Source organism: Malaclemys terrapin, chromosome 4, assembly GCF_027887155.1.
Source record: "Malaclemys terrapin pileata isolate rMalTer1 chromosome 4, rMalTer1.hap1, whole genome shotgun sequence".
In the NCBI taxonomy this organism is placed as follows: Eukaryota; Metazoa; Chordata; order Testudines; family Emydidae; genus Malaclemys; species Malaclemys terrapin.
The window spans coordinates 1,190,092-1,200,098 of NC_071508.1; the positions used below are offsets into that span (position 1 = coordinate 1,190,092).

At 68.5% G+C, this 10,007-nt stretch overlaps 2 protein-coding genes across 4 annotated transcripts; one reads left to right on the plus strand and one right to left on the minus strand.

Annotated features, from left to right (window-relative positions):
- Positions 1-2,261: 2,261 nt before the first annotated feature.
- Positions 2,262-6,861, plus strand: KCTD13 (potassium channel tetramerization domain containing 13). 3 transcript variants are annotated; one of them, XM_054026028.1, is made up of 7 exons: positions 2,283-2,390; positions 3,046-3,307; positions 3,446-3,615; positions 3,775-3,864; positions 4,027-4,079; positions 4,481-4,676; positions 5,217-6,861. In XM_054026028.1, exons 2-7 carry the CDS (start codon positions 3,052-3,054, stop codon positions 5,454-5,456), a joined length of 1,005 nt encoding a protein of 334 aa, XP_053882003.1. In that variant the 5' UTR covers positions 2,283-2,390; positions 3,046-3,051; the 3' UTR covers positions 5,457-6,861. The 3 variants fall into 3 exon arrangements, with proteins under 3 accessions (XP_053882004.1, XP_053882003.1, XP_053882002.1); XM_054026029.1 differs by lacking the exon at positions 3,775-3,864 and having other exon boundaries at positions 2,262-2,390; XM_054026027.1 differs by lacking the exon at positions 2,283-2,390 and having other exon boundaries at positions 2,974-3,307.
- Positions 6,862-7,177: 316 nt separating this feature from the next.
- ASPHD1 (aspartate beta-hydroxylase domain containing 1) lies at positions 7,178-9,205 on the minus strand. Its single transcript, XM_054026036.1, has 3 exons — positions 8,506-9,205; positions 8,206-8,319; positions 7,178-7,525 (listed from the first exon to the last, which is right to left on the minus strand). Exons 1-3 carry the CDS (start codon positions 9,194-9,196, stop codon positions 7,416-7,418), a joined length of 915 nt encoding a protein of 304 aa, XP_053882011.1. The 5' UTR covers positions 9,197-9,205; the 3' UTR covers positions 7,178-7,415.
- Positions 9,206-10,007: the final 802 nt, after the last annotated feature.

Genomic DNA, 10,007 nt, shown 5'->3' on the forward strand with positions numbered 1-10,007 from the left:
CTCCCGGCTCCCCGCCCCGCTCCCGGCTCCCCGCCCGGCTCCCCACCCGGCTCCCCGGCTCCCCGCCCCGCTCCCGGCTCCCCGCCCGGCTCCCCGGCTCCCCGCCCCGCTCCCGGCTCCCCGGCTCCCCGCCCGGCTCCCCGGCTCCCCGCCCCGCTCCCGGCTCCCCGCCCCGCTCCCGGCTCCCCGCCCGGCTCCCCACCCGGCTCCCCGGCTCCCCGCCCCGCTCCCGGCTCCCCGCCCGGCTCCCCGCCCGGCTCCCGGCTCCCCGCCCCGCGGGCTCGGCTCCCCGCCCGGCTCCCCGGCTCCCCGCCCCGCTCCCGGCTCCCCGCCCCGCTCCCGGCTCCCCGCCCGGCTCCCCACCCGGCTCCCCGGCTCCCCGCCCCGCTCCCGGCTCCCCGCCCGGCTCCCCGCCCGGCTCCCGGCTCCCCGCCCCGCGGGCTCGGCTCCCCGCCCGGCTCCCCGGCTCCCCGCCCCGCTCCCGGCTCCCCGCCCCGCTCCCGGCTCCCCGCCCGGCTCCCCACCCGGCTCCCCGGCTCCCCGCCCCGCTCCCGGCTCCCCGCCCGGCTCCCCGCCCGGCTCCCGGCTCCCCGCCCCGCGGGCTCGGCTCCCCGCCCGGCTCCCCGCCCCGCTCCCGGCTCCCCGCCCCGCGGGCTCGGCTCCCCGGCTCCCCGCCCCGCTCCCGGCTCCCCGCCCGGCTCCCCGCCCCGCTCCCGGCTCCCCGCCCCGCTCCCGGCTCCCCGCCCCGCGGGCTCGGCTCCCCGCCCGGCTCCCCGCCCGGCTCCCCGGCTCCCCGCCCCGCTCCCGGCTCCCCGCCCCGCTCCCGGCTCCCCGCCCCGCGGGCTCGGCTCCCCGCCCCGCGGGCTCGGCTCCCCGGCTCCCCGCCCGGCTCCCCGCCCCGCTCCCGGCTCCCGGCTCCCCGCCCGGCTCCCCGCCCCGCTTCCGGCTCCCCGCCCGGCTCCCCGCCCCGCTCCCGGCTCCCCGCCCCGCTCCCGGCTCCCCGCCCCGCGGGCTCGGCTCCCCGGCCGGCTCCCCGGCTCCCCGCCCGGCTCCCCGCCCCGCTCCCGGCTCCCGGCTCCCCGCCCGGCTCCCCACCCCGCTTCCGGCTCCCCGCCCGGCTCCCCGCCCCGCTCCCGGCTCCCCGCCCCGCTCCCGGCTCCCCGCCCCGCGGGCTCGGCTCCCCACCCGGCTCCCCGGCTCCCCGCCCCGCTCCCGGCTCCCCGCCCGGCTCCCGGCTCCCCGCCCCGCGGGCTCGGCTCCCCACCCGGCTCCCCGCCCCGCTCCCGGCTCCCCGCCCGGCTCCCGGCTCCCCGCCCCGCGGGCTCGGCTCCCCGCCCCGCTCCCGGCTCCCCGCCCCGCTCCCGGCTCCCCGCCCCGCTCCCGGCTCCCCGGCTCCCCGCCCCGCTCCCGGCTCCCCGCCCGGCTCCCCGCCCCGCTCCCGGCTCCCCGCCCCGCTCCCGGCTCCCCGCCCCGCGGGCTCGGCTCCCCGCCCGGCTCCCCGCCCCGCTCCCGGCCCGGCACTGTGACCCTGGCCCGGCACTGCCCCACTGGTTCCCGGCCCGGCACCATGCCCCCGCACCGGCGCCGGCCCTGGCCGAGCACCACCGAGCCCTCCTGATCTCCCCGGACATGCCCGGCTTTTGGGGATTTCCCCCCGGACGGGGATTTCCGGACGTATGGTAACCCTAGTTACCCTGACAGAGGGGCACTGGGAGCTGCCTCCCTTCCCCTCAGCATGAGCCTTTGGCCGCCATTTTGTTCCCTCGCCCACCTGCCCCCAGCCTCGACCGCATTTGAAAAGCGCGCGCTACACGTGGCCAACGGTCCTAACGTTCGCGGACTGCTGGGAACAGAATGCGCATGCGCCGTACGGGACTCTGGCCGCTTTCCAAGAGTAGCAGCCCACTTGCGTTATGCGCATGCGCCCGCTGATACGGTTTCCCCGACTTCTCCCCATGTTATGAGCATGCGCACCATTCTCTCGACGGCCTGATGATGCTATGCGCATGCGCGCGCTCCCTTGCTTCAGCCGCCTAGGTTTGCGTTCTGCACATGCGCGGCCGGAGGACCTTCGCGGCCGGAGACCTCCCCCCTCCTTTCCGCTACCGCCCAGTTAATTGTTCTGCGCATGCGCCGACTCGGAAACGCTTCCTTTGCCGCAGCCCCGTCTTCCCTCTGCGCATGCGAGTCAATTGGACCCTCCTTCCAGGGGGGCGGGGCGCGGACGGGTACCCGGATGAACATGCCAGGCCCGGCGCGCATGCGCGGTGCGGGTTTCTCTGGCTCAGTGCGGCGGGGAACTGGCCTGGCGGGCGGCGCTGGGAGCTGGGTGGGGGGAGCAGGGAGGGGCCGGGCCTCGCCCCACCCCCCGCACGGGGCGGGCAGGGCAGGTGAGAGCGGCGGCGCGAGCCAGGGGTCAAAGGGCAGGGAGGGGGCAGTGCTCTGGCCAGAGGGGTCAAGGGGCGAGGAGGGGGCGGGGTTGTGGGTCAAAGGGAGGGGCGGGGCCGTGGGCAGAGGGGGTCAAAGGGCGGGGCTGTGGGTAGGGGGAGCGGGTCAAAGGGCGGGCCCATGGCCAGAGAGTGGGGGTGGGGGTCAAAGGGCGGCGATCTCCTAGGGCTAGGGGTCAGCCCCTGCCCAGAGGGGCTGATTCTGTGGGGGGAGGGGTGTACACCCAGGTAAGGCCATGTCTACCCTGACAATCTTCCAGCAGCACAGCTGCACTGAGAGCGCGTGTGGGGCTGCGTTACGCCGGCGACGTAATAAAAACAGCTGTACCTGTGTCGGGGGCGAGAGTCTGCTGCTGCTGTAGCGCTGGGCACACAAGCGTTTGTGCTGACACAACTTACGTGGCTGGGGTGGAGGGGGTGTCTTTTCACACCCTTGAGTGATGTAAGTGCTAGTGTAGATGTGGCCTAACTGGGGTCAGGGGCAAATGTCAAGTGAGCCAAGCTGGACACAGGGAGCGTAAGTGGGGAGGGGGGCCCGGATATGGGGAGAGGATCCCGATTCATCCCCTTCTGCTTTTCCTGTCCCTCCCTGCTGCAGGTGGAGATGTCGGCCGAGGCCACGACGGCGCCGCTCCCAGCCCCCGAGGCCTGTGCCCCTGTGGTGCCCATGCAGCATCAGCCTACGGGGGGAGCGGTGGGTGTGACCTTTGACCTAAAGCCCTTGAATCCCAGTAGCAAGTATGTGAAGTTGAACGTGGGGGGATCCCTGCACTACACCACGGTGCAGACCCTCACCAAGCAGGACACCATGCTCAAGGCCATGTTCAGCGGGAGAATGGAAGTGCTCACTGACAGCGAAGGTACCTGCCCTGCTATCTGCAGCACCCCTGATGGGAGAGGCCGAGGCTGGAGTAGCCGGGAGCTCCCTCCATACCCAGGGCTCCAGCCCCCCTCTGCTGGGAGAGGCCCTACATCCTTTTCTCTCTTCCCCTCTTCAGGCTGGATCCTGATCGACCGCAGCGGGCGTCACTTCGGCACCATCCTCAACTACCTGCGGGATGGCTCTGTCTCGCTCCCCGAGTCGCAGCGGGAGCTGGAGGAGGTGCTGTCCGAGGCACGGTACTATCTCATCCAGGGCCTGGTGGAGGACTGCCAGCTCGCTCTGCAGGTAGGGACCCAGTGGGGGTGGGGTCACTGAGGGCTCTGGGATTCTCCTGCTGTGGGTGTAGGGATACCTGGGGGCAAGGCTATGCCATGGGGATGGGGTCACTAAGGGAGTCATGGGTCACAGGAGGCTGCAGTGACTTTGATGATCTCTTCGTCCTAGCAAAAGAGCGATGCCTATGATCCTCTGTGTCTCATTCCCATGGTGACATCCCCCAAGGAGGAGCAGCAGATCATCTCCAGCTGCTCCAAGGTGAGATAGGCGGGCAGGGCCTCCCTTATTGGTCTTTCCAGCCCCCCCAGGATCACTCTCTGTGCTGAACCTCCCAGCCTTCTCCCTCCCCTTTGGCACGAAGTTACGCTGAGCGACTTGTATGAATCCAGCCTCATTTCCTGTCTCTCGGTTTTTTTCCAGCCAGTGGTGAAATTGTTGCATAACAGAAGTAACAACAAGTATTCGTATACCAGGTAATCCAACGTTCCTGACCTGCTCCCCGCAGCACCCCCTGCTGGGAGAGGCTGGGGCTGGAGTAGAAGTGAGTTCCCCCCAGCCCGTGCCCCTCCCCCTCCCCATAGCACCCCCTGCTGGGAGAGGCTGGGGCTGGAGTTGTTGGGAGCTCCCCCCAGCCCGCGACCCTACCCCTCCCCATAGCACCCCCTGCTGGGAGAGGCCGGGGCTGGAGTTGTTGGGAGCTCCCCCCAGCCCGCGACCCTCCCCCTCCCCATAGCACCCCCTGCTGGGAGAGGCCGGGGCTGAAGTAGCCAGGAGCTCCCCTAGAGCCAGTGCTCCTGCCCCACTGCCCAGACCACCCCCTGCTGGGCTGGAGGAGCCAGGAGCCCTCCCCACCCACGAGGTCTCTTCTCCGCAGTAACTCGGACGATAACCTGCTGAAGAACATTGAGCTGTTTGACAAGCTGGCGCTGCGCTTCAACGGGCGGGTCCTCTTCATCAAGGACGTGCTGGGGGACGAGATCTGCTGCTGGTCCTTCTATGGGCAGGGCCGCAAAATTGCCGAGGTCTGCTGCACCTCCATCGTCTACGCCACCGAGAAGAAGCAGACCAAGGTACCCCTGGGCCCTCGCACTTAGTACATTCCATGAGAAAATTGCCCCGCAGCACATTGGTCTATTCCAAGGATATACGTGATTCTCTCTTATAATGTTAGCACATGGTATGTTCCGAGGCAGTGTGGGTGGCCCCCCTCTCTCTGCTGTCACATGGACTCTTGGTATGATCCAGTACCCCTTGTCACCTTCATATTTGGTATGATCCGATGCCATCAGAGCAGTTCCCTCTTCTCCAGTCACATGCGCACTTGATATGGTCCAACACCATGTGGGTACCCCCCCTGCATCATACTCTCACTTGGTATGGTCCTAGGCCATGTCCAATGCCACCAGCTGGTTCCCCCCATCTGTGGTTTTTCTTGGTATTTTCCATGGGTAGTCCATTATACTAGGTATATTCCAAGACATGTGACTTTTCTCTCCCCCTCCTCACCTCCGTGCTTGGTAGCTTCCAAGGCCACATGGGCACTTGCTGGTGGGATTCTTTGAGGCTATGGGGGAGTGACTTGTAACCAGCCTGACCTCTGACCCCCACAGGTGGAGTTCCCCGAGGCCCGGATCTTCGAGGAGACCCTGAACATTCTGATCTACGAGACCCCGCGGGTCCCCGACAAGGCGCTCCTGGAAGCGACGGGCGGGGCAGCCGGAGGAGGGGGCGGCCCCCACCGGGCTGACGAGGAGGATGGGCGGGAGCACCGCGTCCGGCGCATCCATGTCCGGCGCCACATCATGCACGACGAGCGTCCCCACGGCCACCAAGCCGTCTTCAAGGACTGAGCCCCACGGCCCCGTCCAGGTGCCAAATGGCGGGGGTGGGGCGCCCTGCCTCTCTGCCACACCCCCGCTGCCTCTCTGACCTTGACCCCTCTCCACTCTTTGGGAGCTCTCTGCCTTGTGGCCTCTGACCCCTTTCTTCTCAGATTTGACTCCCCTGCAGTAGAAACCTGGGTAACGCCCTGGACTGCGCAGGGGAGAGGGACATGGGAGGGGGCTCCTCGGAGACCCCTCCTGCTTCTTAATTAATTACCTAGGCACCAACACCCATGTTTAACAAGCCTAATTCCTTTGCTTTTGTGGGTGTGTGGAATACCTGGTCTGTCCCCCATCCTGCTCCATCCTGGATAGATACCTGTGCCACAGCTGTAGCTCTAACCCGGCCCGGCACTGCAGGTCAGGCCGGGATCAGTCACCCACTGCCCGCCGGGGGCGGGAGACAGCAGGGAGGCCAGTGCTGGCTTATTGTGTGGTTAGGGGGGGCTGGTTGAGTGGGGAGCTGCCAGCTACTCTAGACCAGCCTTGCCCAGCAGGGGGCGCTGTGGGGAGTTCTGGCAGTGAGAGTTTTGCTGCCTGTCCCACCCTCCCTTGCTTCTGGGGGTGAGGGAGTGACCCCCACTTACCAGCCTCGAAACTCTCCTTTCCTTGTCAAACTCATGGTATGTTCCAACCCACCAGACTTCACACCTCTTTTCTACACATGACATGGCACAACCCTAACCTTCCTACTCTGCTCCCCACGTAATACATGGTACAACCCCGCTACTGTCCTTACCACATACATGAAATTTACCTTTTCCCCCCAAAAATACAGGATGCTTCTTACCTGCATTGGCTAAAAGACATGGTACACGCCAACCTACTGGACCCATCCCTTTCCCTACAAAATACAATGGAATGCACCACTCTGCTCCTCTGCCCCTGGCCAAATACAGTGGAATACTCCATTCCCCTTCCAACCTCCCAATAAAATGGGAGGTACCGATCTCCCGCAATAACATTTTGCTCAATCACCCAATATAAATTGGTACCTTCCAATCTCCTCCCCCTACAAACTACAATGGGATATTCCAACCTGCCTCCAAATAATACAATGGCGTGTTCCAAGCCCCAGCCCTCAAAATAAAATGGGACATTCCAACTTCCTTGTTAAAGATGTTCCAGTCCCCTTCCCTTACAAAATACAGTGGGATGCTCCAACCCCCCTCCCAAATAAATTGGTATGTTCCAAAACCCACAGAAAATACAATGGGGCAAATGGAGAGAGGCTGGGGGCCCCATCCTCCCCCCCCCCCCCCCACATACCGCCGCCCTCCCTACCTGTTATTGTCATGTTTGTATAATTTATTTTAACGGGGTTTTTGCTTTTCTATTAAATTATTGTAATAAAGATTCCTGGGAAACATTGTCTCCTGGCCCAGTCCTGCCACCACCACTGGGGGGGCCCTAGGGCCGGGTGGGAACCAGCGCCCACTAGAGGGGAGAGGCCCCAGATCCCATCCCCCGCTCCCCTGCACCAGTCCTTGCCCTGGGGCCAGGTGGGAACCGACACCCCCTAGAGGGGAAAGGCCCCAAGTCCCATCCCCCAGGCCAGTCCCAGCGCTGAACCAGCCCCCCTTGGGCCCATCCTCGGCTCCATCTCTGGGTGATGGGGCCCTGACCTCTCGGGGGGCAGGCGGGGGTCTGGGCAGTGCCTGGCGCGACAGCCCCACACACAGCCGTGCTAAGTGCTGACACCGCAGGTGTTGAATGTTTTAATGAAGGGCTGGGGGCTTTGCAGAGAGTTCGGGTCCAAACAACACAGGGCCAAGGAAGCCATACACAGCAGGGCGGGAGACTTCGGGGCCCTGGGGCTGGATGGGAGCCGGTGCCCCCCAGAGGAAGTTCAGTGGGGCTGGCTCCAGCATGGTCAGTCCGTCCTGGGCACCGACCCACCACCAGCGCCACAGGCTGGCCCAGCTCCTAGGGGCCAGGGGCAAAGATGTAATCCAGGGCCTGGCGCTCGGCCCCGGCCACGTTGGGGTGCCACAGATCCACGATGAACAGCACGAGGGGCCCATCCTCGGGGGGACCTGGGAAAGATGCTGGGCTCAGAGGTGCCCCTCACTCCTGACCCGCGGCCCCTGCCTGCCCAGCCCTGCCCACCCCCAGCTCTGCTGGTGCCCCTCACTCCCGACCCGCAGCCCCTGCCAGCCCAGCCCTGTCCCCCCAGCCCTGCTGGTGCCCCTCACTCCTGACCCTCAGCCCCTGCTAGCCCAGCCCTGGGCCCCCCCCCAGCTCTGCCGGTGCCCCTCACTCCCGACCCGCAGCCCCTGCTAGCCCAGCCCTGTCCCCCCAAGCCCTGCCAGTGCCCCTCACTCCCGACCCGCAGCCCCTGCCAGCCCAGCCCTGCCCCCCCTCCCCAGCTCTGCAGGTGCCCCTCACTTCTGACCCGCAGCCCCTGCCAGCCCAGCCCTGCCCCCCCCAGCCCTGCCAGTGCCCCTCACTCCCGACCCGCAGCCCCTGCCAGCCCAGCCCTGCCCCCCCAGCTCTGCCGGTGCCCCTCACTCCCAACCCGCAGCCCCTGCCAGCCCAGCCATGCCCCCCCAGCTCTGCCGGTGCCCCTCACTCCCGACCTGCAGCCCCTGCTAGCTCAGCCCTGGGCCCCCCCCAGCTCTGCCAGTGCCCCTCACTCCTGACCCGCAGCCCCTGCCAGCCCAGCCCTGGACTCCCCCCAGCCCTGGGCCCCCCCAGCTGTGCTGGTGCCCCTCACCATTATGCGCGGTCGTGTGCAGGAAGGAGTCGTCCAGCAGGAGGCAGTGTCCCTCGGACCAGCACTGGGGCTCGCCCCCCACCACCAGCTCACAGCCTGGGGGCACCGTCAGCCCTGCAGTGGGAACAGGTTGATTGGAGGGGAAAGGCCCCGGGTCAGTTCCACACCCCATGAGCCAGCCAGGCGCCACCTTGGGGCTGGATCAGAGCCAGTGCCCCCTGCAGGGGAAGGGCCCCACACTCCGTTCCCCGCACCCTGGTGCCCCCTGGAGGGGATGGGCCCCGCAACCCGTTCCCGTACCCAGGTGGCAACGCAGGCGGACGTTGGTGGGCCCGTAGCGCCCGGGCAGGATGGTGCCTGGCTGCAGGACGCTGAAGCAGGCGTTGCCGAAGCGGTTGGCGCTGACGAAGGTGCGCAGGGCGGCCAGGGTGCGGTAGGTGCGGGGGCAGGCCCGGCAGTGCTGCGGCTGACACACGCCCCGGCGGTAGAGGTAGAAGCGCTGGCAGGGACCGGGCGTCCAGCCTCGGGCGGCGCCCCCGGCCACGCCCTGGTACTCCCGCAGGATGGCGGGGCAGGCGCGCTCCAGCAGCTCGGCGTCGTGCCGCTGGGCATCCCGCGGGAAGCAGGGGGCCGAGGGCAGCTCGGGCAGGTGGAAGACGCGGGGGCTCTGGATGGCCGGGCGCCCGGGTCGCAGCTCCTCCCGCAGGGCCTTGCGCACCCGCCCCATGCCCGCCCACGAGTACCGCTGGGCATAGGCCCGCAGGCTCCGGTGCAGCCGCCCGGCCCCAGGGGGCAGGCTCGGGGCTGGGCGCCCCCCGCCCGGCGGCGGCCCCGCCGGCACCCGCTCGCTGCCCACCCGGTAGCAGTACCAGACGAAGAGCAGGGCCAGCCAGGCCAGCAGCGCCAGTGCCGGCTCGGGGCCGGGGCGCCAAGGGGGGGCGGCCGGCAGCAGGGTGGAGAAAAACCCGTCCAGCGCCCCGGGGCACGCCATCGCCCCTGGCCCCTTCGCTGCCCCTCCCCCCTCTTCAGTGCCCCCTGCCCAGTGCCCCTGCCCCTCCCCTTCCTCCGTGCCCCCTGCCCCCTCCTCTGCCCCTCCCCCCTCGCAGTGCCCCCTGCCCCTCCCCGTGCTCAGTGCCCCTCCCTACCTCAGTGCCCCCTGCCCCTCCCCCTTCCTCCGTGCCCCCTCCTCTGCCCCTCCCCGTGCTCAGTGCCCCTCCCCCACCTCCGCGCCCCCTGCCCCCTCCTGTGCCCCTCCCCCCGCGCAGTGCCCCTCCCCCGCACTGCCCCGCTCCCGGCCGCCCGGAGGATGCTGCTGCCGCTGCTGGACCCGCTTCGGCTCCGGCCGGATCCTCCCCCCGCCCCCCCGCACGGAGTGACGCAAACAGCGGGGCCGCGCCCCCCCCCCGGGGCCGCCCCCCCCCCCCGCCGTCTCTGGAGGTTTGGGTCTGATGGGGGCAGTGACCCATCCTGCCCCCCCCCCCGAACAGCTGGGACTCGGGAGCCTGGATCTGGGGTGGTGAGGAAGTGGGGGGGGTTCTTGTTTTCGGGGGGTTCAATGGTTTGCAGGCGGAGGGGGTGGGACTCAGTTTCCCTGGGTGTTGCTGGTTTAACGAGGGGAGGGGAGAGGGAGTGTGTTCTGCAGAGGGCCGGAGAGAGGACGTGGGGACCCAGCCGGTGGCCGGGAGGATGGAGATCCCGGAGGCCCAGCTGAGGAGACGCACACGGGATCAGGACAGGTCCGGGCTCCCGGGCCAGCACAGTCCCCGGGGGGGCGCGGACCAGGGTCTCCCCCAGCGGGGTAC

Bases quoted from the DNA above. Each gene is read 5' to 3' on its own strand.
- KCTD13 (XM_054026027.1), top strand. From the start codon at position 2,989: ATGGGGAGAGGATCCCGATTCATCCCCTTCTGCTTTTCCTGTCCCTCC. The intron at 3,308-3,445 runs GTACCTGCCCTG...TCCCCTCTTCAG, and splicing joins AGTGCTCACTGACAGCGAAG to GCTGGATCCTGATCGACCGC. The intron at 3,865-4,026 runs GTGAGATAGGCG...GTTTTTTTCCAG, and splicing joins TCATCTCCAGCTGCTCCAAG to CCAGTGGTGAAATTGTTGCA.
- ASPHD1 (XM_054026036.1), bottom strand. From the start codon at position 9,196: ATGGCGTGCCCCGGGGCGCTGGACGGGTTTTTCTCCACCCTGCTGCCG. The intron at 8,320-8,505 runs GTACGGGAACGG...TTCCCACTGCAG, and splicing joins CCGCCTGCGTTGCCACCTGG to GGCTGACGGTGCCCCCAGGC. The intron at 7,526-8,205 runs GTGAGGGGCACC...CATCTTTCCCAG, and splicing joins GCACACGACCGCGCATAATG to GTCCCCCCGAGGATGGGCCC.